This window comes from Enhydra lutris, unplaced genomic scaffold (assembly GCF_002288905.1).
Source record: "Enhydra lutris kenyoni isolate GAN:26980312 unplaced genomic scaffold, ASM228890v2 scaffoldscaffold48, whole genome shotgun sequence".
Lineage (NCBI taxonomy): Eukaryota > Metazoa > Chordata > Mammalia > Carnivora > Mustelidae > Enhydra > Enhydra lutris.
The window spans coordinates 15,076,596-15,103,565 of record NW_019154132.1 but is presented as its reverse complement, the minus strand read 5'-3'; the positions used below and the strand labels follow the sequence as shown (position 1 = coordinate 15,103,565).

The following is a 26,970-nucleotide window of genomic DNA, read 5'->3' as shown; positions in this document are numbered from 1 at the left end:
CTGAATTTGGCTCTTGACTTCACCCTACACTGTCTTTTAGAGCTTGAGCTGGTTTGCATCCCAGTGTTTCCAAACGAATCTTGTATCCCAGCATTGGCCTGTAACTGCAGTAAGACACACTGGGCAGCAAACACCTTCAGCTCACTCGGAAATTCCAGGCAGTTGACAGGAGTTTCAAAAGGTCCAGGTAATGAGCTTTGTAGCGTGACTATACTGAACAAGTGGGAGATTGCTGGCAAGCATGGTTGTAGACCCGGGCTAAGGAAACTTTCACTTACTTGGATCTGTGTCATCTCCCAAGCATTTTGTCTTCAGCTTCATGGGGAAATGATGGAAAACAGGACCTTACGTGGCCTTAACTTTTTCAGTTTATTTTATTATACTGGTAGGAATTTAACTAATGACATGTTCAGTTGTGTGAACAAATAAAACCAAAGCTTTGCAGACAAATGCAATAAAATCTGCTAAGTGATTCCAGGAAGCATGGCTGGCTAGAAAGGAGTGGAATGGGAAGAGACTGATTTTTTTTTTTTTTTAATTTTATTTACTTATTTGACAGACAAGTAGGCAGAGAGGCAGGCAGAGACAGAGAGAGGAGGAAGCAGGCTCCCCGCCGAGCAGAGAGCCCGATGCGGGGCTCGATTCCAGGACTCTGGGATCATGACCTGCGCCGAAGGCAGGGGCTTTAACCCACTGAGCCACCCAGGCGCCCCGGAAGAGACTGATTTTAAGACAGGTGGGAGAAGATGAAAGACCCTTCTCACCGTTCACGGGGAAGAAGGCAAACCAGGCTCCACTGGTCTTCCATCAAATACCTAGAAACCAAACAACAGAGGCACCAAAAAGGCCCAAAGCCTTTCTAGGGTTGACTGTGGGATTGGGGTATTAGGATAAGTTTTGGGGTAGGAGGGAGCTCCTTCAGTGGAATAAGTAGTATGTCATCCTTTGGAGGTCTTGTCCCCGCATTCCTGGTACTGATGGGGAGGGTGGGGCTGTCATCAGGCAGGTGTTTTGTGTCAAGCACCAGAAACCTGTTATTGAATGGAAAGGAATTCATCGGACGGAAACTGGGGTACAGAAGGAAAATGGAGAAAGGCAGTTTCAAAATGGACAGGCCCCAGCATCTCCAAAGACCTCAGTAGCAGACATTACTAAATGGTCTTACCTGGACATCCCCACTGGAAAGGATGAACCATTCCAACTCTTCTTAGTCTTTTTGTGCCTAAGTTGAAAGAGGAGGACAGCAATTGGCCTGTGCAGGGTTGGTTTGCCCAGCCATTGGCTACAGACAGGATGACCACCATGATTGAAAAGCCCATTCAGTACATCCAACAGGAGAGGGGTAATTCCTCCAAACAAGTGAGTTCTTTTGCCCAAGGAAACTAAAGGAAGGTAGACTGCCCAGAGCAACGCGGATCTGTTACAAAGGTCAGTATCACCATGCAGGATTCATTTCCCAGTGGGAAAATGAATGGTCCTGCCTTATTGAGGCAGAATAATCAGGCACAGGGGGGGCAACAGACAGCCCCACACTGCTGTTCTGCGGGTGGTGACTTGTTTTGCCTCATGAGGCTAGGAGTTGAAAAAAAGGATAATTACAGTCTGAGGCAAGCTCTCAGAAAAACAGATCTATTATTATCTCGTGTCCCATTTGATCCTCCAAACTTCTATTACCATGTGAAATCCCAAACACAGAAGCAGTCTTTTCCAAAGACCTACTCACTTATGGAAAGGAAAAGACTACTAGAAAATCAAATGTTAGTTTGGACGAATTAATTGTTTGCTTTTCTGTTCATCTTGGTGAGGGACTAGGGTTTGAGTAAAGAGGTGGAGAAGGAGGTGGGTGGTTTTGGGTGCCCTAGAGAAGTTGGGGCTGACCCAGGAGAAGCGTAAGTGTTTAGAACAAATGAAGGTCCAGATCTCTGAAGAAAGGGGGATCTGCAGTGGAGGAGGGCAGTCAGGGCTGGCATTAGCATTGGACCCTGGAAAAGGGGAGGAACACTTCTTTCTCTTCCTCTCCCCAGAGGATGTGGCTCCCACTCCCAGACTCGAAACTCAGGCTTCTGTTCTCATGTGGCCACATTGAGGGTTAAACCACCTTCTGCAGAAAAGTGTTTGCAACCAAGTCACCACTTATAACCTTGTGATTGGGGAAGACATGCATCTTGGGTTTCTAAGCACTGACTTAGAAACTTCTGGAGCTCAGCTTTTTCATAGATTGGGCACTGTCTATAATATGTCATTTATACTCTGTGATTTTGTTGGTGGGATTTACTCTGAGCCATCCGGCCCGGGGAGTTCCATCATCAAGCAAACATTTCTCTCTCACGCATGTAATTTGGTTAAGCCCTTAATGATGCACAATGGCTTTTATCATGTCTGCCTCGTGGCTTTATTTAGTCTGACTGATTAACCAGCTCAAATCCTGTGCCTCTGCGGAGTACAGAGATAAACAAGGGTTTACCAAACTCAAGGGGACTGTACAGTCAGTCTCCTGGGCGGCAGTGAGAGACTGGGGGAGCTTCTCAGAGTGCTGTTCGGGGCAAGAGCATGTCAGTGACCTGAGGCTAAGAGGGAAAGAGAAGTTTGATTACCCAGGTTTGGACAGGGGAGATGGGAGGGGGACCCGGGCTCTCTGCAGAGGATTATATTGGAGCCTAGTTAAAGGAAACATCTTTCCCCTTTCCCTTAGTCTGCCCTCCCACTCCCCAGCCTGTCCAGGAGAACATAAAACCACAAGAGGGAGGAAGAACAAAAGCCAGAGCACAGACTGGTCCTGACCTCATCCATCTTCCTCTCCAGAAGGCTCCACTGAGCCTTGGCCTGCCCTGCATCTCAGGAGGGCAAGAGGGGAGGATGGAGCTTTACAATGGACCAACCTCCTTTGGTGGTGGGGAGGGGGTGCGGAGGTTAAGAGTGCTGGAAATTGCAGCTTTGTGAAAAAATGACTGATGTGTTATTTTAACTGCTATAACTTCAGCTTTCTTTTCAACAGGATGTATTTAGCATAAACCATTGTAGTTTTGCATTTCTACTCTTGAGATTGTTGGCAGGAAGCCTTTAATTAGTATTTGTTTTCTTTTCCAAAAATAGTGTTCCAAGGACATTTGTATCAGGTCAGATTTCCAAGGGAAAGCCGGCCAATTTTCTAGAAGTTTTCAAAGGGCAAATAGTGCCCCCAACAGAGATTGTGCTATTCCATGTTCATTAATGGGGGCCAAGTCTGATGGGGAAGAGCAGTGGCGTGTCTGGACAGACCCCCTCCCTCCCAGACAGTAGACGAGAAGACAAAGCACAGGTAGGACAAGGGGAATTTATTGGCATTTAACCAATTTCTGATTGATTAAAGTCACAGCTTGACGCGGATCTTCACTCCCACTCCCATTCCAGCCCCGAGCTATTTTTAGGGCAAAGAACTTGAGACTTTACATCAGAGGTTAAATTTAGTGATGACTGTGAAATGTGGAGTTAATGGAAACTCTCTTCCCACTTGAGCACATCATCAGGTTTGGGTCAAATGCATTTGCCTCGAATGCAAAAAGCCATAAAGAAATGACAATGAAAAGAGGGGGAAAAAGGTCCAGTTTGAAGGCTGGGTCTGATCCTTGGCTGAATTCCATTTGGCCTGTGAGATGAGTTCCCAGATCTGATTTGATTTAGGGCTACAGTCGTGAAAATGCAATAAGGTATTACATTTAGTGGTGATGCTCTCCGTTGAAAGATGAAGACAGGATGATTTATGGTCCCTTAAGAGTACACAAGACACTTTAAAAAGAGAGAAAATAATCAGTATGGCCCATGTTTCCCAGACTGTACCCCGTGGGAGTACAAACAAGGGGGTATGGGGACAGTAACACATTTCTGACTTACCACTCCCTCAAGGCTAGGAGATCCTGCTTCATGAACCTGGGGTAAAATTATTATATGTCAGCCTCCAAACTCACCTATCACTTGAATGGCTTTCTTCTCTCTGTACGGGCCTCTCTCTCATAATAAAGCAAAGAACTCAGAGATTGTCTTAGTTCAAGGAGCTAGACTTGCTTTATTTGGCTAGAGTCAAAATTCAGGTTTACCCCCACGAGGCTAAAGGATGACTATTACTGGATACAGCTTATTCTGTGCTAAAATCATTCTGGGCTCCAGTGAGATCATCTCTGTGACTCAGGTCTCTGTTACATACACACTGACTCACACACAACCATCTCCCACCCACCCCTTCCCCACAAACCCTGCTGTACCCAGATTAACCCTTCACCAATAGAATTGGGGCCATGCTATGGGCCCAGGTGACCAGTACAAACATCTCTTTCCCAGCTTCCTCCCCCTCCCTTTCCACTAAGATGACTTCCCCTTGGGTCCCTCTAGTCCACAGTCTTTCTGTCCCCTGACCTCTGTGAGACCACCTTGACCTGTCTGAGATGTTTTATAATGTTGGATGACTCCCAAAGGAAAGGGATTAGCGTCCTTCTGTCCCTTCAGGAGGCTCCATAGACTGTTTGCAATTCTGTGCATCTCCTCACCTCCCCAAATGTTATATTCCAACCTTCCTCAGGAGCCAGCTAATGCCGATTTGCACTCATCTGCATAACCAAATGGGGCTGCGTTAATGCTTCTTCCTTGAAGACCTGCTCCACGATGACTGTTGTCCCCACTGTTTGGACCCTGTTCTGTGTTCCTCCTAGTCAAACAATCACAGATCCTTTAGAAGTGTAACTGACTCCAGAAAATCCTCCCTCAGAGTGTGAGCTGGGTGAAAGTCGGATGGGCTTTGGGACTATTTCCTGAGGCTGGGGGCTCCAGAAACGTTATTTCTACAGGTAAATATCAGTAGGCTGTGTGTGACTGCCCAGATCCCAGTGCCATGTAAGGGACTCAAAATGCGGTTTGTCCTCCTGCAGTCATACAGGGTGCCTTAATCCTCTGAGTTTGAGGAAGTGAAGCTCGGGATGATCTGGAGGTGACCCCACTCTCTGTGACTACAGGCAGAAGCAGGGCGCTTTGGTTTGGTCAATAGGATGGACGGATTCCCTAGCCTGAGCCTCCTACCTCTCCTTCTTCACCGCTAGAGTCAAGGCTCCACACCCCACCCAGGTCTCTGATTCACATTGACATGGGGAAATCTCTTGTGACCATAAGGGAAGTCTCCTCCTCCCTGACCTGAGTCTCTGCTGCAGGATCCCAGCCGGGGGCCATGTAGCCCTCTCTGGCTCCCTTCCAGATGGCAGAGCGCAAAGGCGTCTTTCGTGGGCATGGCCCGCCCCTCCCCCGTTCTGCCCCTAACACTGGTGAGCTCTGGGTCTTCTCTAGTCCCTCCTTCTAGGGTCTTGCCAGGCTAGAAGGGGTCCCCCTGCCATGGTGGAACCATGGAGAACTGCACCAACGGGCTGCCTGGCTCAGCTCCCTCAGCTGCCGTATAACCAGCTGCCATTTTTTTTTTAATATTTTTATTTATTTATTAGAGAGAAAGAGAGATCACAAGTAGGCAGAGAGGCAGGCAGAGAGAGAGGGGGAAGCAAGCTCTCTGCTCAGCAGAGAGCCTGATGTGGGCCTCGATCCTCGGACCCTGGGATCATGACCTGAGCCAAAGGCAGAGGCTTTAACCTACTGAACCACCCAGGCACCCTAACCAGGTGCCATTTGCCAGGAGCTGGCCCTGAAAGGCCAAACACATGCACCTTCCAGGAGTTTGTGGTGATGTCATTGGATGTAAATTTCCCAGATGGGCCCCAGTGATAGGCCTCATTTTGTGATTCCTTCTTCTAAAGCAGAGTCTAGGCTAGTCATCCTTCATCAGGGCTGTCGCAGCCATACATAAGCACCAGTCCCCTCACTTCTAGATTATAAGCTCTTCATGGGTCCGTTGGTGCCCTCTTGTCCCTCTTTCCTCATATCTAAAATGGGCAAAAAAGGATTCGTAAATGCTTAGAACCCTGCCTGACACAAGCTCTCAGTAAATAACAACCATCGTCGTCGTTATAATAATAATTTAAGATAATATCAGCACCATTACCGTGTCCCAGGCATGCAGTAGAACGCCTCGAGTAGGTGGGCCCTCACACTTACTCACTGAGTAGACAACGTTGCAGAAAACCATGAGGACTCAGGGCTTGCTGGACGGAGTGATGACTTTTGGGAAGCCAGGGGAAATAGCTACGTGGAATGTTCTCTTGGACTCCCTCCCTGCCAGGCCATCTTACTCTCTTAGTAACAACCCAGTGTATTCATTACAGACTCCAGAAGGGGAGGAATCGGGCTCCCGCTTTGGTTTTTCCCTCCCGTGACATTTCTTGTATTTGCAAAAGTGGAAGTTTCATGAAAAGCTCTTCATGGGCTTTTTCATCCTCTCTCTGTGCCATGTTTCCTCACCAGTAACACCAGGTCATGAGTGGTGGCTAAGTCGGAGTGGGCCAGCACAGTCATTAGAGCCCCTCAGGAGCAGGGCACCAACAGTGGAGGAACAATTCAATATATTCTACAACCTTTTATTGGCATATAACATTTTTTTTTAAGATTTACTTATTCCTATACAGTGGATAACTGAACATAATAAAATAAAGCAATAAAAAAAGATTTATTCATTTTTAGAGAGGCAGAGGCATGTGTGGGGAGGGGCAGAGGCAGAGGGAGAGAGAGAATCCCAAGCAGACTCCCTGCTGAGCACAGAGCCAGACACAGGGCTCGACCTCATGACCCTGAGATCACAACCTGAGCAGAAATGAAGAGTCCTAGGCTTAACTGACTGATCCGTCTCTAAAATGGTTTATTAAGACAACAAATACATCTTTCACTTCTACTGGTGTGTGAAAAAAAAGCAGAGACAATACACGAGTTGAAACAGCGGAATCCAGTACTGGTGCGTGTGAGAACCACTTTCTTTCCTTCCCTTGAGATTCCCAGCATATCACAAAGGCAGTGTTTGAAAACTTTGTTTACTGTGTATAAACTTCTAAATGGAAGCAACACAAGCAAAACGTTACCAGGTACACACTGGATACATTGTCTCTAATTTAGCTCTTATAGGATTATTTCCTCTTGAATGGGTCTAGGAAACAGCCTCCTCCTAGTCCCCTTTTAGGACACAATTTTAAAAAAAGAGAGAGAAAGAGAGGCCAAAGCAGTTCTTGTCCCTGTTTTTTTATCAGTTGACCTGTAACCTGGCCCCAGTAGCCAGGGTTGGGAATGGGTGCTGGGGCTCCGGGCACGTCTAGCCCGAGGCAAGTTGGTTCGGGATCTTTGTCTGTCCCAGGCGTTCTCTGTTAAAAGAGAGATCAATGAAGGCATTTAGAGCTTTTCTCTTGTCCCTGGGGAGGGGCAGTCAGTAGCAATGGCAGAAACCAAGAGGCAAGGGGAGACAGCGAGAAAGATGGAGAAAGCCGAGCCACCAGGTGGCAAGTGTCATATGGGAGAGCGGAGATTAGAAAGAGTGTAAAATGGAAGCGGAGGGCTCATTCAGAGACAAACAGGGCTGGAAGAGGCATCAGGAGAAGGGACAGGAGCATTTTTGCTGGAATGACAGCTCAGAGCTGCTTAAGACATCAGAGCGTTTGTTGTTTCCTGAAGGGCAGCCAGACCCTTGCAGCTCGGGCGGCCTGGCCAAGTCTCAGAGGCCGCTGGTTCCAGAGCTTTCCTCCATTGGCTGTGTACACAGCCCTACCGAAAGACCACAGGCCTTGGGGCAGCCTAAGCACTGCCATGCTCCTGACAGATGCCCTGATGAGGGCTTCCTGTGCCCCTCACACTGTTGCCTGTGGGGTCAGCCAGCCCAGAGTTGCTCAGGCCCACGCACCCAATGTTACAAACCAAAGTGATGGGACTGGTAGCTCTTTGAAGACGCTGGGAAAGGTGGGGAAGACTACCGCCTACAATGCTGAAGACAGGGAGGGGCTGGGTGGATTCTGAGATCACAGGTGCTGTGCCAGCAAGAGTGTCTGCTGCCTTTCCCTGCAGAAGCTTATTAGCTCAGTGTTCCTGGTACCCACTGTCGATTGGAATCACCCAGAAGCTTTTTAAACAGCACAGATGACGAGATGGTGCCTCTGACTGATTAAATCAGAGGGTCCAGAGGTTGGGCCCGGGGAATAAGTATTTTTTAAATGCTTCTCCGGTGATTCCAAAGTGCAGCCACGGTTGAGAACCATCCGTTCAACCACATTTAAAGGACTCTTTCCAGTTACCTACTAAACTCTCTCATTATCCGCTTCCAAGGCCATGGACAATTCCTGTGGATAGAGAGGAAATCTTTGTGCACCAGAATGTGATATTTGCTTTGCTCTGCAATCCTTTTCAATTATTAGGAGCTCCCTCCTGCACCCCCCCAAGCTTATAGTAAGCTGATAGTTAACTACTGGTAATAATTGTCTCAATCATTTGTGTGTGTGTGTGTGCTAATTCTTACTAAAGTGTCAGTGTGAATTAAATTCTCCCACCCAAAGAGATGTCTACTCCATAGTGATGCAGCTGATGGCATGTCCGAAAAATACTTTTTTCTAGGGAAGACCATTTATTTATAGGAGGATAGCACGTGGTCTCCTGTACCCTTTTAGAGCCTCTCCACTTTGATGTATGGCTTCACTTGGTGGTTTCGGAATATTTCAGGGATCATACAGATCCAAATGCAGATGAACAAAAAGGAAGAGGTTTCCTACTCAAATGCACTGTGCAATATCTTTTTTTCATCTGAGCAAAAAGATGAGATTAGGTGCCTGATTACATGGCATTAGAGCGTGATACATTTTTGAAACATAAATACAGCTGAACTGCCGGTCACTGTTCCTTCAATTGGGTTCATGTTGAGAATACTCTTTCCTGCCCCACTATGCAGCCCTGAGTATCTCTCCAGACAGTACTTGTCTGTCTCCGTGGTCTCTGTTAGCTTTTGGCTTCAGACATTGACATCCTCCTCTGTACGTCCTTTTTTTTTAATTCTTCAACTCGGCTCTCACTTTTGCTCCTTCCTGTTGGAATTCCCCTGCTGCCTCTCTCTGGCTCGGATCTCTGCTTCCCTTCTCAAAATGCCATGCTGATGTTACCTTTCCAGCTTCCATAGTTTACCTTACTCTTGGAACTACTTCTTACTTCGCGAGAAAGGATTAAAGCTTTTAAATGGTTTCTTCTGACCTCTTTAAACACTTAATATTATCATATCAAAAATATTGATATCTTGGTTTGTAAAAACTTATAAATAAGTTAATACTGGCGCACTGTAGATTTCCAAACCTCTAAGATTTCCGTAACTCACATGGCTGCTGTGCCTTTCAGTTACGCCAGAGGACTGCGGCCAATAAAGCCGCAGATTCTGGGTTCTATAGCTTCTTCTTTTATAGCCTCTTTCTCTTTGGTTCTGATTCTACCAGATTCTCACTTTGTACTCTCTACTTGAAGAGTCCATTGACACAGCGAATCCCTTTCCTTGACCCGTGTCCTTGAGGAGTGCTTCTCAATTGTTACACGAATATGAATCACCTGGGGATCTTGTTGAAATTGGATTCTGATTCAGTAGGTCTGGGTGGATGGTGAGAGCCTGCATTTGCTACAAGCTTCCACATGACACTAATGTTGCTGATCTAGGGAAGCAATAGTCCAGGGCCTTCTTAAACAGCTTTTGTGCTTGTGCCAAATGTTTTATAACCAGAGCTTTCTCTGTGCTTTGCTAATATCAGATCAACTCTCAACCAATTGCTGGATTAAGATTAGGCCAGTAGCCTTTAATATTGATGTTGGTTCTCTAACTACACTTAAAAACTTTATTGTTGTTGTTTTCATTTTGCCAATCAATCTTCCTAGCTTTTGGCTAATTACCCTAACTTAGATCACCACAACATGTCACATGCTTCAAATCTTGATCCTTAATCATTCTTGCAAAACAACTTTTGTGACCATAGTCATTTTCTCTTCACATTCATTTCCTAAAACTTACTTTTGTTTCTTTATAATTGTCCTATCTTATTAGCCCTTTTAAAACTTCCACTGATTTTTGATTTACTGGACATGATGGGATTAAAAATGTTCATAAAATACCTCAAAATGAGACATACACATGTCATAGACTGATAATGCAGTGGTCAAGACAAAAATGATTGGGCACAGGTAAAGCCATCTCCCAGTGATGGGCAGAGTCTTTTGTTCTGATTTGGTCCTTTGTAGGAACCCATGAAACAGTAAATTGACAATTTATGAGCAGAGGTAGTTACTTAATTGAATAAAATTTTTAAAGATTTATATTTCTCAGTAACTGTGGCTTCCAAATCAGCTAAATACTGAGGCATCTTTCTCTATAGATTTGATCATGGGATCACTTACTCAGTACCCATTTCTGGGAGGTTGGAGGAGGGCTCAGCGACAGCACCCCTCTCCCTTACTTGTCTGAACCAACCGAGAAATAAGACAAGAGCGTCAGCATAAAGTGGCCAGAACATCACTTTCATTTCTGGTAAGGCTGATGAAGCACATGGCTTATGTAATATTTATGGGCCAGCAGAATTCCTGTTACTGAACCTCAGTTTAAGGCTTACGTGTCCAGTCACAGAAAGCAACTGGGTCGCCCCAGCCTCCTCACCAGGCAGTCAGTCCTTGTGGAATGGAATGAGTGTTCTCTGCTGGAAATTTGCAGCCACAATAAAGAAAAGAAGATGGGGCCGGGCTCCTTTGTCCCTAGCTTACTAACCAACACAGTCACCTCTTCTCCTCCAGGAAAGGCCTGGAGTGTTACACTGTGGAAGGAGATTTTGCCACAGGGAAGAAATTATCCAGAGGGGGCAAGAGGTGTTCACCGCTGCCCCAACCATAAGCCACAAGCTTTATCTTATTTGATTCCTACAACAAAACAATCAGTATTTTCTGTTTATGTTTGATATTTTGTTCATCACATTTTTTGCATGAATTCTGATTTTTTAAAATATTGCATTAAAATATTATTTATTTTGAATACCGAGCTTTTTGGCTCCCCTTAAATTTTGCACCTGAAGTGAATGCCTTACCTGCCTCACCCTAGTCCCAGCCCTGAATTTAAAATAAATGGTGTTAAAAAATTAGTTAATAAACAACTTTTTCTTAATAATTATTAAATAAATTACCAGAGAGTGATGTGGACTAAGTTGAAAAATAGGTCGTGTATAGGAAGTGACTGTGTGGATAACATGAATGATCTATGAAAACTTACCTAAGGGGTTGATATTTAAGCTGAGATCTGAATGCCATAAAGAAGCCAACACTGGGACATTTTGGAGAAGAGCTTGTGAAAAGGCCTCAAGATGGAAATGAACCTGGAGTTTTCAAGGAACACACACACAAGGTTACTATGGCTTAAATGTCAAGGTCATGATAGGTGAGTAGTACAGTTGACCCTTGAACTGATCCCCTAGCAGTTGAAAATCCACATATAACTTTTGACTTCCTCAAAACTTAACTACTAATAGTCTATTGTTTGCTGGAAGCCTTATCAATATAATATAAATAGTAGATTATTTTATATATGTATTATATACTGTAATCTTGCAACAATACCTAATTTTTCTTTTTTTGATATTTCTAGGCTATGTGGTTTCTCTTCAGGTTTCTTCTAATTGTCACATATCTCCAAAAAATTTTTAATGTATTTATTGAAAAAAATATGCATGTAAGTGGTCCCACACAAACTCGTATTTGCTTTGGATAGAGTATCAGGAAGGGGTCAAATTTTAGGACTTTTTAAGCCAAGTAAGGAGTTTGAATTTTATTCTGAAGGCACAGGAAGCAACTGAAGGCTTTAAAGTAGGAGGGCAACATGATCTGATTGCTCTTTTAGATAATTCTCTTCAGCTGCCATGTCAAGGATCTACACCATTACAGGGGTGTAGATGGCAAAAGACTAGAATCAGGGGAACTGTCAGTGTTCCTAGTGTGAGATGACAGTGTCCTGGTCTAGGGTGATAATCATGAAGATGGAGAAAGGGGAGCAGGTTCCAGGAATACCTTAGAAATAGAGTGGATTGGAAATAATAAAAATAGAGTGGCTTAACTTGAACAACTTGGTGGATGGTGACACCATTTCCTAAAATGGAAAAGACTGGGGAATGAGAAAGTCAGGAGTTGACTACGCAGTCAAGTCTTCAATTTTGGGTATGTTGGCTTGGAAATGCCTACTGGATACATGTTAAGTGAGCAACTGGTCTAAATTGAAGGGGCAGGAAGGAGGACAGGGCTGGAAATAGAGAATTGGGCGTCCATCAGTGCCTTGATAGAATTTCCAGCATGGTAGAGCACACATGCAGAGCGGGAGGCCGGTGATGGGGCCCTGGGAGCAGCTGTTGAAACAGGAGTGGAGGGGAAGGGAGAATAGAAATACGATGTCAAGAGAAGGCAAGAGAAGAATGTGTCTTAAAAATGGCATGGGGGGAGGGTGCAGCACCTGGGTGGCTCAGTCTGTTAAGCTTCTGCCTTCCGCTCAGGTTATGATCTCAGGGTCCTGGGATTGAACCTGGGGTGGGGTTCCCTGCTCAGCAGAGAGACTGCTGCTCCCTCCCCCTGCTCTTGTGCTCTCGCTTGCATGCTCTCGCTCCCCCACTCAAGTAAATAAATAAAATCATTTTTAAAAAATGGTATAAGGTACTGCTTTGAGAGCCACTGAGAGGTCGAGAAAAAAATCAGGGTAGGTAAGTAACAAATGGCACTGGCGACATGGCAGACCACGGTGACCTGACAAAGGCGACCTCCTTTGGTATGTAGGGCACAAAAGCATCATGAAGGTCGAAGTGGAAAAGGGTGATGTCGAAACAGCTGATTATCGTTCCCATTTTATGAGGGAAGAAACCGAGGCTTAGAATAGTTAACTGTCTCATCCAAGGGCAAAGCCGCGGGGTCAGATCCTGTACCCTGTGCTCCAGGGATGTGCATGCTGCCAAGAAATTTACCCAAATCTCTTCCAAACCGGAAAAACCAGCCCTGCACTCAGCGAAGCCCTCGATGAAAACATTCTCTCATGATGCCAATTCTTTTTCGGAGAAAAACGAGAGGGCCTGGTTTGGGCTACAAAAGGACATCAGGGCCTCAGTGGCTTGCTCAGCTGGACGAGAAGAACCGCCCCTTTTCCGCAGCTCAAGGCCGACGCGGCCCACTGCGCCTGCGCGGATCTGGGCGCGGCGGGGGCGGGGGCGGGAACGCGGAAGGGGCTGCGGCGCGGGGCACCGACCGAGCCGGGGGCGGGGCCGGCTGCGAGTGTGCGGGGCGCTCAGGTGACAGGTGTGGCGGCGGCCTTGCGAGACCCGGGGCGACGGCAGCAGCGGCGGCGGCCTGAAGCTTGAGCGGAGGAGACGCGGCGGCGGCGATGCTGGAGACCCTGCGCGAGCGGCTGCTGAACGTGCAGCAGGATTTCACCTCCGGGTGGGTATACGGTGGGGGACGGAAAGGACCCGGGGGCTGGGCCGGGGACCCCTGACGCCGCCTCCCTCCCTCTCGCGCCCCGGTCCGCTCGGGTCCCGCCCCGCATTTCCCATTCCGGCCCGGCCGAGGAGCGGAACGAACTTTGCGGCGTCGGTCCGGCGGCACCGAGTAACTTGGGTCCCCGCCGGCCGGCTCTGCCTCGCTCCGCGGAGTGCGCGGGGGACGCCAGGGTCCCCGTCCCGGTATCCGCGCGGCCCGGCGGGGGAGTCACGTGGCGGGCAAGCGCGCCCCCCGCTTCAGCCGGTCGCGGGACGGGGGCCTGCGCCTCCTAGGCACCTGCCGGCTCGGGCCTCGGTCTCCTGCGGCGTCGCGGGTAGCCGAGCCCGCCGCCCCTTGCCCAGGCCGGAGGTCACGGACGCCGCCGCGCGTGCTGCGGCTCCGCGTCCCGAGTCCGCGTCCTGGCGCGGCCAGCTCGCCGGACCCTCGGCGCTGCCGGCCGGCCGTCTCTTTCCCTCCCTTTTGTTTGCTTCCTGTGTGTCTGCCCCGGGTTCGGCGCCTTGGTGAAGAAATTCGTGGGGCAAGCACAGCCACAGAACTACGGCGACGTTGCTCACAGCGAGGTCATGGTGACAGGCGCAGACCAAGCGGTTCCCCAACTTGTCCTAGAGTCACCGGGGAATCTTGAACACGCCCGACACTAGGCTGGCGCCCTTGCCGATGTAATGAGTTTTCAGGATTCCCCCGGCTGATTCCAGGGCGCGGGGAAGTTTGGGAACCACAGCACAGATTCCCGCGCCAGACTCCCAGGACTCTCAGTCTCCACCTCTAAGCAGATGTGGTTTTGCACATTACTTGAGTTGTCTTGCCTCGGTTTCCACAACTGTACGGAGGTGATAAAGATGGTACTAACAGGATTGTGAAGATTAACGAATGGACATTAAGATACAACATGTGTTCCCCTCCGTGGAAGAGTCCCCGTGGAGACGGGACAGCCTCCGAAGCATACAAGCACGGTTTATTTTTCGTCTGGCAAAAAAAAAAAAAAAAAAAAAAAAAAAAAAAAAAGGTACAACATGTGGAGGCGCCTGGGTGGCTCGGTGGGTTAAGCCTCTGCCTTCGGCTCAGGTCATGATCTCAGGGTCCTGGGATCGAGCCCCGCATCGGGCTCTCTGCTCAGCGGGGCGCCTGCTTCCCCCTCTCTTTCTGTCTGCTTCTCTGCCTACTTGTGGTCTCTCTCTCTGTCCAATAAAAGTAAATTAAAAAAAAAATACAACATGTAGAACAGAAAGCACCGCGTCATCTGTTGTTACTAGTTCATGCTTAATTCGTATTTTTTCATTTCTTTAGAAAAGGTGTCACCTTCAGAAAGAGTCTGTTACCTTATCGTACAAATCCTTTGGAGAATTTTCTGAACGAGAACACCTCGATCATAGGGTTTTAAACTGTCATTGAGAAAGATGGGGCTAAGATTTTATCTTATGGGACAAAAATGTTTACATGGTTTGTCTTTTGGATGCTGAGGATTGAGGCAAATACTGGAGCACTTACCCCATGTAAATAATTCTTGATAATTTTGGTTTGGAGTTGGTAAGAATATGATACACGCTCTATGAGTTATTAATTTATGGATTTATGGTTTTTTTGTTTTGGGGTTTTTTTTTTTTTGCATGCTTGCAGTTTTCCCCCCCATTTAAATTGAAAAAGTAACTTCAGGTGTAAATGATTGAAGAGTTTTGATGGGATTCTGGAATAGTCTGCTTGGAGCATGAGAGTGGTCATAGATAAACCCACCTGGTACACCTGTTATCATTACTTTGAAGGAGTTTTGAGGAGGTAATAGTCCAGCTTCTGGTAGTTACTCTCACTCTCTTGGTTGTGTAGTTGCCATTCATACTCATGATCTTTGCTTAAGAAGGTTAAACTTAACTAGGAATAAACTTAACTAGGAATATAGACTCTGGACCCGAACCATCCTGGGAGGTCTGGACACTCAGTTTAGGGTTTAGTTAGGAAGAGAATTGAGATCTGGTTAGAATCCCTTGGAAACGGGCTTCTTGACCCTATCATACACTGGAGCCACTTTGGGATTAGACGTCCTGAGAGGGCTGTCAGTCCATTTAGACACTTGATTGGCTCCCTCCTGTACTGGTCGTTGTCAACTGACAAACACACTGGTCACTGTGTGCCACTTAGCCTGTCACCTGGCAGAGAAATCACTCCTTTCCAGGTGAGGTCTGCCTTGCCGCTGACTGGCTGCTCTGAACTCTGATGTTCCCTTTTGTCCAGTTCACAAATTCCTGTACGACTCTTAGAAGAAAGAATCCTCTTAACTTTGGTAAACTCTCCGTATTCAGCTGGCGATCAACCTATTTTACATAACTGGATATTTTGCCTTGCTGAGGAAAGATGAAATTAATCAGCGGACGTGTATGTTGCATGCAGGCTCAGGGGAATTCACAGATGAACGTTACCTCCCAAAACTATCCAGTTGCACGTGATACTTGTTTAGAACACTTGGTGTTAGTGCGTGTAGAAGAAACCAGAGCAGCAGGCTTCTAAGTAATTGGAAACTTGCAGTGTTGGGTTGCCCAAGCGAATGAGTAGAAGGAAGGCCTGGTGGGTTTCTGTGTTCCTTCAGTGTTGCGGGAGCTGCTCTTTCCAGTTGTCCAGGGTGCCATCCTCTCAGCTTTTCTGCTCATTTTCAACTTCTGAAAGTTCATGGTACGGGACCTTAAAATGTAGGAAAATCTTTTTTTTTTTTTTTTTTTTAAAAGAAAAGAGGCCTAGCTTTATCAGTCTCCCAAGAGAAATTTCACATTAGTGATAAAAGCATCTCTGATGAACACAGTGAATTTCCACCTTCCATTCAGACTTAAAAAAAAAAAAATGCAATTTAAGATCAGTTCAGGACAGTGGCTAGAGATGCTGGTGGCTTGGGGGGGGTGGGGACTATAAGTTGTCCATGGACTTGGGGTATTTTTATAATTTTTTAAAAAGTTATATTTATTTGAGAGCGAGTACACAAACGGGGTGGAAGGGGCAGAGAGGGAGAAGCAGATTCCCCGCTGAGCAGGAAGATCCCAGGACTCCGGGTTCCTGACCTGAGCTGAAGGCAGCCATTCAACCAAATGAGCCGCCAAGGCTCCCCTTTGTAAATTTTTATTCCTAATAACAGTTATGCCAAAATTGAGATAAACCTGGAAATTATATCATGTTCTTTCTGACGTAAGTGATTGGCTGGCTGGTCCAAAGGACCACAGAGGTGAGGTTTGGGGCCTCAACCTTCTTGAGTCCTAATTTCATTTAACTTAGAACTTTTCGAGCCTTTTGAGAGGTTCATGTAGAACATGCACTTTTTAGGGATCGGCTTGAGCTCCGAGGGAAACTTTGTTAAATAAGCACATACTTCAAATTCACTCTGGTCTTTGGTTTTTACCTTCTGAGCAGGTAGGACCAAAAGCCTCAGGAATGAAGTAGTGAGGAATGCAGGACCCTCAGGGAATTGGTAATCAGATTTCCTGAAGGTTTATAGCTGCCTGTCACCGACGGGTGTTTCCTGTTTTTGTGCTCTGGGTTCTTGCGGGTAGGGATAGAAAACTTGTTGCAGTCAAAGGGTGGGTGTTTACCCCCGCGAGGTCACCCCTGCCCAGCATACTCATTTTCTCTGCTGCCCTTCCATAGTATCGAAATCCACTGGAAGGAGAGGCTCGAATAATCTAATTCATAGTGTGCTAAAATGGTGAGATTTTGCCTAAAATCTTGACTCTTCCGGGATTACTCACCTTTTTAATAAGCATGGAAAGAATCTCAGTATTGGACCTGATTAACTATGTACTGCGTTCCTACTAAGTGTCAGACACTACTAGGTGATGCACTCAGACGTGTCCTTTTTCCCAGCTCTTTTCCATTTCATTAAAAAGCAAAAATAGGTAAGCCATGTGCTCAGTTTTCTTTACTAATTGGCATGTGTGTCTCTGGCTGGATTCTGGGGCTACAAAGTCCTAGGAAAATGTAAAGGGAGGCAGGAGGAACAGAAAAGATACAAGTGAATGTGTGCGTTGTGTGAGCCCAAAGTGAGGAGTCCTTCATTCCTGCAAAAAAGGAAGCATTGCAGAAGGCTTCAAAGAGGAGGTGGCTTCTGGACTGGGCCTTGAAGAATGAGGAGGGGTTGTAACGGATTTGGGGGAGGGCATCTCCAAGACAGAGAGGTTGTGGGAGAGGAAGCTGAGAGGGAAGTTGAGTGACTAAGAGAAGATCTTTAGCCCGTTGCTGAATTCATTTATCTAATACTTACTGAGCATTTACTCTGTGGCAGGCACCTTCTAGGAGCCAGGGATGGAGCAGAGAATGCAGCGGGCAGCAGTGAATGTCCCTGGGCTCTTTCTAGTGGCTGGAGGCACAGTGTCTGGAAGGCCATAGGAACTGTCGCAAACAGTAAAGCAGGTTAAAGGGGTTGGGGTAGTCCTGAGTCTTGGAAGATTTTTGTGGAGGGAGCAGCATGAGCCTGCCTGTGTTTCTGGAAGAAATTTGAGAGGCTGTGTGATGAAGAGCCGGAGATGGGGAACAGGGAGAGTGTTTAGAAGGCTCTAATTACGGGCCAGGGGAACGATGGTAAGGTGGTGCTGGTAGGAGTTTCTCACGGGAATGGACAGGACGGGAACGGGGGGATTTGTAAACAGTGAAATGTAGGAAGGGAAAAAGGTGGGGAAATTAACGATGTTAACTCGAGTATCTTAGATAAATGATGTCATTTACAAACAGAAGAATTTCAGAATAGTTTTTTTTTTAAGATTTTTAAAGAATTTATTAGAAAGCAGGAGCAGGGGGAGAGGGAGAAGCCAGCTCCCCACCCAGCAGGGAACCCGATGCTGGGCTGGATCCCAGGACCCGGGATCATGACCGGAGCCAAAGGCAGAAGCTTCCCTGACTGAACCACCCAGGTGCCCCTCAGAACAGTTTGAAAGAGAAGGGGGGTTGGCTGTGAATTTGTTGTGTGAGATCACTTAGGGGTTGACCTTGAAGAAGCAGTTAAGATGTGTGAAACCCTTTATACACAGAGCTAACTGCCAAGATGTTGTTTCTTAGAAAATTAGTAAGTCTGCTGTCTTATGGTCCTTCCCTGCTGTAAGCTGATTTACCATATAGGCATTAACTAGGTTGAAAACATGGGCAAATCAGATAAAACCACAGAAGGACCGGTGGGGCGGGGGGAGACGTGTGAAACCCTTAGGGCACAGGTCAGCACTAACTCGGTGTAGTTGGGGTTAATTAGGATAGAGGTGGTCTACATTCCTCTCCCTTTCCTGTTTGTGCAGCTTTTGTGTGACTCTCTAAGGCTCCAGAGCTGAGGGGTCATGTGTACTTTTTTTTTTAAGATTTATTTATTTATTAGGGGCACCTGGGTGGCTCAGCCATTAAGTGTCTGCCTTCAGTTCAGGCGGAGAGCCAGCTTCTCCCTCTCCCTCTGCTGCTCCCCGCTGCTTGTGTGTGTGCGTGCTTGGGTGCAGACTCTCTGTCAAAAAAATAAAATCTTTAAAAAAAATTTATTTTAAAGCGAGGATACGAGTGGGGGGAGGGGCGGAGGGGGAGAGAGAATTTTTTTTTTTTTAAATATTTTATTTTTTTTGACAGAGATCACAAGTAGGCAGAGAGAGGGGGAAGCAGGTTCCCCGCCGAGCAGAAAGCCCAATTTCGGGGCTCGATCCCAGGACCCTGAGACCATGACCTGAGCTGAGGGCAGAGGCTTAATCCACTGAGCCACCCAGGCATCCCGGGGAGAGATAATCTTAAGCAGGTTCCGTGCTCAGCAGAGAGCCCGATGTGCTGGGCTCGATCCCAGGACCCTCAGATCATGCCTTGAGCCTAAATCAAGAGTCAGATGCTCAAGAGACTAAGCCAGTCAGGCACCCCAGGTCATGTGTATTTTTAAGTGTGATCGATGCTGTCTTTCCATGGTCTTGTTTTTGAACAAAGAAAAAAAAAATGACGAGCTTCCCGGAAAAATACAGTAGATTGGATTTGTCTTGTAAGGAGAATATAAAGTCAGAATAATGGAGACTCATACATGGTTAAAGGAATCAAACCTTAATGACAAAATCTGCTCATTGATATGTTTTTGTGGTGTTCTGCATCCTGAGCTTTCACAGTCGCTGATGAGCTTAGCTGAGTAGGAAATCGAAGCCCAAAGGAATGCCGTTAAGGTCACCGGGTGAGGTTGAGTCAGCTAGAGAAAGTGCTTTTTACCGCTCAGCGTTCATCACCGTGCTCCCGAGGTCATTCTGTTGATCTGCTTCTCTGTAAACCTGTGTGGCAGCAGTTCTGCTAATCACCTCCATGTCTTAGGAGGATGCCCCCATTTTAATATTTTCTGCACAGCCTTTAAAAATAAATGTGCTCTTGTCAAATTAAGGTGTAAGTCTTTGAAACAACCTAAAAATAAACTGTTGAAGCCTTAGGACAAATTTGAGATTAGTTGCTTTTGGCAGAAGATAATTAGGTGCTCACTTATGTCTAAACTGGTAGTCACACAGCAGCGCTTATGTCTTCCTAGGGTTGTGTGGGTTTAGGAAGAAGACTGGGAACAGTGGGGAAGCCTTTTCTGGAAACTGGTGCATTCAGGAACCTCCACTTTATTTCGCCTGGGCCCGATAATGTAGGGAGGTTCTTACCTTTCTTGGTGGAGATAATACTTTTTTTTGTTGTTGATTGAAATCTTTTTTTTTTTTTAAAGATTTTATTTATTTGACGGAGAGAGATCACAAGTAGACGGAGAGGCAGGCAGAGAGAGAGAGAGAGAGGAGGAAGCAGGCTCCGTGCTGAGCAGAGAGCCTGATGCGGGACTCGATCCCAGGACCCTGAGATCATGACCTGAGCCAAAGTCAGCGGCTTAACCCACTGAGCCACCCAGGCGCCCTGGCGGAGATAATTCTTACTATACTTTTCATGTGAGTGAGTTCTGTTTACAGAATGCTGACAAAGTCGTATTTGGACTTTAATTCCTGTGGCAAATCATTACGTCAGTATAATACCACCATTTTATGTTTGAGGAAACTGGGGTATTACACCAAAATCAGTATTTCCCTCTTAGTGAGTCCTGACATTGTGGGGCATTAAATTGCTTTCATCAGCGTGTTGTTTCCAGCACAGAATCACCGTGAGAAACTTGAAGTAGATTTAGTACCCAATAAAAACAGTATGTTGCTTTTGCTTGAATTCTAGGTTTTGAGTATATATTTCAGAAGGGACTTTTTTGCTTTTTTTGTTACTTATTAAATATACCTGACCTTAACGTACGTGTGTGTGTGTGTATAAATATATATAAATATAAATATATACATACACAAATATATATATACACTTGACCTCATTTTTTCAGCTCTAAGAATAATAGTCCTTGTGACCCTTGTCTGTGTTCCTCTCCTTAACCTTCTTCACTATTTCCCACCTCCTTCCAGCTTCCTTGTTTTCTCTATCAGTTTCTGTTCTGAAATTTGGTGCATGGATGATTTATGTTGAGAAGGTGTGATGAGAAGAGATGAATGTCTAAAAGACTGTGTTTGTTACAAAAATGTTTACAAAGTTTCAAACATATAAAAAATAGAATCTCACTGTTGACGCAGCATATCCATGATTGAGATCCAACAGTTGTCCCTTTTTCTTTGTCCAATTGTCCAGTGTCGCCACTTTCGCTTTTGTCTCTCCTGTCATGGCTGTGATTGTATAGTGGTTAGTACTCTGTGTTGTGTCTCTCCTGTCATTATAAAAGTCTCAGATTTGTCTATTACATCTCTCCATCAGTTTGCACCCCTAAAGAAATAGATTACATTAATGCAATCCCGACATCATACTTAACAGAATTAACACCAATTCTTTGATATTATCAATGATCCAGTCCATAATCAAATTTCCTTGTTCTTCGAAGTGTCTTTTTACAGGTGATTTGTTCAAATCCAGATTAAATAAGTTCCACACATTACATCTGGCTAAGGACCAATTTTAAAGCAGATGGCTGTTAAGGAGCCACGTGGAGAAGCTCTCCTTGACCCTTCCAGTGATTTTATTTTCAGCTTCCTGTGATATTCCTTCTTTCTATTTTTTTTGGGGGGGTGTGTGGAGGAGCACCCCAAATTTGATGTATTACAATTGACAAAGTTTATTTCAGAAATAAATATTTGAGATACCAACCTCCAGATTTGCCAGACCATATAAGAATGGTCCAGAAAGGATCTTAACAGTTCCCTTGCAATATCCTTGTACACCTAACTATATGGAATTGCCCTAGATCACTAAAAAATTATTAAAATGATTTTGAGTATAATGTACCACTATGTATAACCATCCTAGTACAATTCTACCTGGGATGTTGCAGCTAGGTGCCTTTCTCAATTTTGGAGTGGAGGTGATAGAGCATGACTGTCAAAATACGTTCTCCTAGTTGTTGCGTAATCTTAATTTAAATCTTAATTTAAACTGGATTTACTAGTTGCCAAGGTGAAGCTTGGAAGTTTATTTTTTTTTTAAGTTTTTTTATTTATTATTAGAGCGAGAGTGACAGAGAGAGAGCATGAGCAGGGGGCAGAGGGAGAATCAGGCTCCCCGCCAAGGAAGGAGCCTGATGTCGGTCTTGATCCCAGGACATTGGGATCGTGACCTGAGCTGAAGGCAGACGCTTAACTGACTGAGCCACCCAGGCGTCCTGAAATTTATATTGTTTCACTAGGACAGTTCAGACTTTTAAAATACAACTCCTAGACTCATCTAGAGAGAAAGAAACAAATGAGTTTTGTATTAAAGAGATTGCAGAGTCTTTTTAACAACAAAGAGCTCATCTCACCAGTATTTTAGTTTTTTAAAAACAACATAGAGGAATGTAAAAATTTTTGTATGAAACTGGCATTCCAGTTTTTTGTTTTTGTTTAAGTTCCTTTCTGGTGGTTAGCCAGGCATTATGGACAAAAAGGATGGAGTCCCAGGTCTGGGCTTGCACAGAGAGGCTCAGGCTCGGGGGCTTACATGGGAGAGTCAGCTTGGACAGTCTCGGTTACTAGCTGAGAGCAGTCGAGCACTTTAAGGAAGGGGCACCTATTTCTCGTTTTACCAAAGGCATGTTCGGGGCTAGTGGTGGTACTGTGGCCTGCATTTCAGACTCTACATAGAAACAAAGATCTGTTGAAATAGCCACATTAAGAGCATTAAACAGTAATTTCTCATTTGATATTATAGTGGCTCACAAGGTAGCACTCACTTTCTAGCAACTTCTGTTCTATGGTACAGGATCAGCAGCCAAAAGAAGAAAATGGGCCATAGAAGCAGAAATAAACTGTGCAGAGTCTATGAACTTCAAATGCTATGTATGGAGGAGCCCATTTAATTTTATTTTTCTGTGCATCTCTAGCCCATTTATCTGTTTCCTAGCCCAGGAATTTTAAAAAGCTAATAACAGGGAAGGAGGAGGCTGCAGTAGCACAGGAGCAGCCGAAGCCGTGAGGTTTCCTCCGAGAACCAGATGACCAGTGGTGGGGGTGGGAGATTTAAATCGAGAAAAAAAAGAGACACAGGATCCCAGACAAACTCATATCACCGTAGACTGGCTTCAGGTAGGTCGATGAAAAGGCATTCCCAGCTCGGACATCTGAGGAAATGACCACGAAAAGTCATCAGTGGTATTCATAAGAATGACCTGGAGCTAGCAGAAAATGTTAAATAGAATATACCAAGTCCTCTTTACAGGAACCCTCCTACACTGTTGGTGGGAATGCAAGCTGGAGCAGCCCCTCTGGAAAACAGCATGAAGGTTCCTCAAAAAGCTGAAAATAGAGCTACCCTGAGACCCAGCAGTGGCACTACCGGGTATTTACCCTAAAGATACAAATGTAGTGATCCGAAGGGGCACGTGCACCCGAATGTTTATAGCAGCAATGTCCACAATAGCCAAACTATGGAAAGAACCTAGATGTCCATCAACAGATGAATGGATAAAGAAGATGTGGTGTGTACACACACACACACAGGAATACTATGCAGTCATCAAAAGAAGTGAAAACTTGCCATTTGCGCCGACATGGATGGAACTCGAGGGTATTATGCTTAGCGAAATAAGTCAATCAGAGAAAGACAATTATCATATGGTCTCTCTGATATGAGGAATTTGAGAGGCAATGTGGGGGTTTGGGGGGTAAGGAAGGAATAAATGAAACAAGATGGTATTGGGAGGAAACAAACCATAAGAGACTCTTAATCTCACAGAACGAACTGAGGGTTGCAGGGGGGTGGGGGGGTGGGAGGTGAGGGGGTAGGGAGGGGGTGGCTGGGTTATGGACATTGGGGAAGGTATGTGCTAGGGTGAGTGCTGTGAAGTGTGTAAACCTGGCGATTCACAGACCTGTACCCCTGGGGCTAATAATACATTATATGTTAATAAAAAAGAAATTAAAAAAAAAAACAGAATATACCGAGTCCTCTTTAAAGAAAAAGGTTTGTAATATATTTTAGAAAACTTTTGATTGGTGTCTAAAATTTCACAAAATGTTTGTACTTAAAGAGCTTTGAGTGCCTAGTATCTACGTGTTTTATTAAAATGTGCCGCTTAGGCATCTTTGTTACCTACCTAATTCACCTGTGTGCATCACTTCTTTTTCTAATGATGCCAGGTAAATGACCTTTCTCTAGATCAATCAGACTTAGGAATTATTTATAAAAAGGGGATTGGGGCAAGAAAAAATATAAGGATGTTTGCTATAGATATTCTATTTGGGGTGCGACATACAGTAAATACTCAAATGTTTGTGGAGGTGCTGAATTCTTGCTAAAATAATTAGCTCATTTGATCTAAAATTGCAAGAACTATGAAACTCATGGTTGCAAAAAAATTTCTTAAGCTGTAAAAATATAACTTCTACTTATTGAATTATAGGCTGAAGACTCTAAGTGACAAGTCAAGAGAAGCTAAAGTAAAAAGCAAACCAAGGTAAGTCTGTGCTAAGATTTAATTTACTGTGACTTATATTTCACACAGCCTTCGGCTGTAGTTCTAATAGCATGATTACTTTGGTGGGGTTCACGTCTGTTGAGTGCCTCTGACTACAGAGCAATCTGATTACTTATAAATTGTGTAATGCAGGAAATTGATAAAATTGTGAAATGGCTGAGGACATGGCGAGGTGTAGTTGTTTTATTCTTGGACAACCAGTGGTTACTGTTTGATCGCAGTTAATCATTTTGTATATTAAGCACAAAGTGAAAGTCCTTCATTATTGAGAAGCAGATTAATAATGAAACAGTACTTGGCAAGTGAGCCTCTGGGGCTGTTACCTGTTTTATATAAAAAACAACAGTATTGTGCAACTTTTCATTGTTTTTAATACATAAGACATGACCAAATTTTACTTTAAACCTAGAGATTATGAGCTTTTAAAAATTTTTCTTATTGGGGCGCCTGGGTGGCTCAGTGGGTTAAAGCCTCTTCCTTCGGCTCAGGTCATGATCCCAGGGTCCTGGGATGGAGCCCTGCATTGGGCTCTCTGCTCAGCGGGGAGCCTGCCTCCCCACCCATCTCTCTACCTGCTTCTCTGCCTACTTGTGATCTCTCTCTGTGTCAAATAAATAAATAAAATCTTAAAAAAAAATTTCTTATTTAGCTTTTTATCAAGGTGTTTATCTTATGTGCTAAAACCAACTGTAGGGCAGAATGATGGGTGATAGTATATTACAGTATTTTAATTGTGAACAAAAGCAGTGCATTTCTCTGAAAGTTTAGGTAAATTATTAGTAATTTACAAATATTCCACATTACAATTAACAGTGTCAAAATTCTCATATGTAGCTTTTTATTTTTTTAAGTTGGCCTAAATTGGAAGCAATTTTAATTAAATAAGTGGGTTTTTTTGTTTTGTTTGTTTTTTTGGCAGGACTGTTCCATGTTTGCCAAAGTACACTGCTGGTCTAGAATTACTTAGCAGGTAAGTGTTTCCATTTAAATAAGAAAATTATGCTTCTGACTATTGTCTAAAAATATTTTATAATTTTATAGATAGAATCCTTAAAGCAACTAAATTTTACCTAAGCAGTGATTAGAATTATTAACTTATTCGTTTCCCTGAGGGGTTTTTACTTCTCATAGATTAATGCAAAGGCCATTTAGACTTTAAGCAGATTGATCACTATTGTATCTGCGAGTCAGTACTTTATTATGTGTATTTATATTTATGGTTTTTCTGTTGCAAGAAAATTGATTTTGAATTTAAGTCCTTGATAATCCTCTTACTTTGACTTTTAATTTTATGCCATTTCTTCTCTACTCCCCTCCTACTGGCATGCAGATTAATATTAAAATACATGATTTTCTTACATGTGCACCGGAAGCATAAGCCACAAAAAAAAAAAATAAATTGAACTCTATAAAAATTTAAAGCCTTTGTACTTCACAGAACCCATCAAGAAAGTGGAACAGCAATCCACCGGATGGGAGGAAATATTTGCAAATCATTTTTCTGCCGAGGGACTTGAGAGTATATAAATTTTATAACTGAGCGATAAAAAGACAATCCAGTGAGGAACAGGCAAAGGATTTGAGCAGGAGTTTCTCTACGGAAGATATAAACAGCCAAAAGTCACGTGGAAAGAAGCTCAGCACCGTTCGCGGATGCTGTCAAGGCCACCGTGAGATGCGCCTTCACACCCCCTAGCCGGGCTGTAATCAGGAGCACAGACAGTAACCGGCCTTGAGCACACGGAGAAATGGCGCCCGTGTGCACTGCTGGTGGGGACAGAAAGTGGTGCGGCTGCTGTGCACAACGGTTTGGTAGTTTCTTAGAAAGTTCAATGTAGAGTTACTGTATGACCTGGCAGTTTCACACCAAGAGAATTGAAAACAAATGTCCACATAGAAACTTGTGCACAAACGGGCATAGCAGTAATATTCGTAATAGCCAGAAAGTAGAAACAACACAAATACTCATCAACTGTTGAGCGCACGGTCAGCCACCGAAAGGAACGGAGCGCTGGTACGTGCTGCAAGGTGGGTGACGCCCAGAACCAGCACACCAGCCACGTGCTACATGATTCCATTTGTGCAAATGTCCCGGATCGGCAAATCCATAGAGACAGAGTAGATTAATGGTTGCCAAGGATTGGAGGAGAGAGGGGAGTGAGTATGGGATTTCTGATTGGGGTGATGACAGCGATTTGCAATTAGATGGTAGTGATAGTTGCCCAACACTGGGCATATACTAACACTACTGAATGACACACTTTAGAAGGGTGTATTTTATGGTGTGTGAATTACCTCAGTATAGCTGTTACAAAAATACGTGATTTAAGTATGTTATATGCGGTTCTGAACTTAATGTGCCCTCTGACAGATCCGTGCTAAAGATGCGTGCGGGAGAAGGTCATCTGCGCCTAGAGTTCGCTTTCTCTTTTCTAGCTCTTCACTGCCTTTCTTTTTGTGGTTGCTAAATCTAGAGATTTTTTTTTTCTTTTTTGAAATGAAAAGTGCTTAATTTGATATCAATTTCCTGCTTGGTTTTGTTGAGTGAAGAGTGTAAGTGAACATGAAAGAAGGTATAGTAAAGAGCAGTGGTGTACTGTTTACGTTTTATCTTTATTTTTGTAAAT

General features: G+C 44.8%; 1 protein-coding gene across 1 annotated transcript in view; it reads left to right on the top strand.

Annotated features, from left to right (window-relative positions):
* The first annotated feature begins 13,172 nt into the window (after positions 1-13,172).
* Positions 13,173-26,970, top strand: part of LOC111156654 (dystrobrevin binding protein 1) — a 125,092-nt gene continuing 111,294 nt past the window's right edge. The window contains exons 1-3 of the mRNA XM_022517674.1: positions 13,173-13,356; positions 24,269-24,322; positions 25,263-25,313. Of these exons, the coding sequence (XP_022373382.1) occupies positions 13,301-13,356; positions 24,269-24,322; positions 25,263-25,313 (161 nt within the window). The 5' untranslated portion in view covers positions 13,173-13,300. The remainder of the gene's footprint in view (positions 13,357-24,268; positions 24,323-25,262; positions 25,314-26,970) is intronic.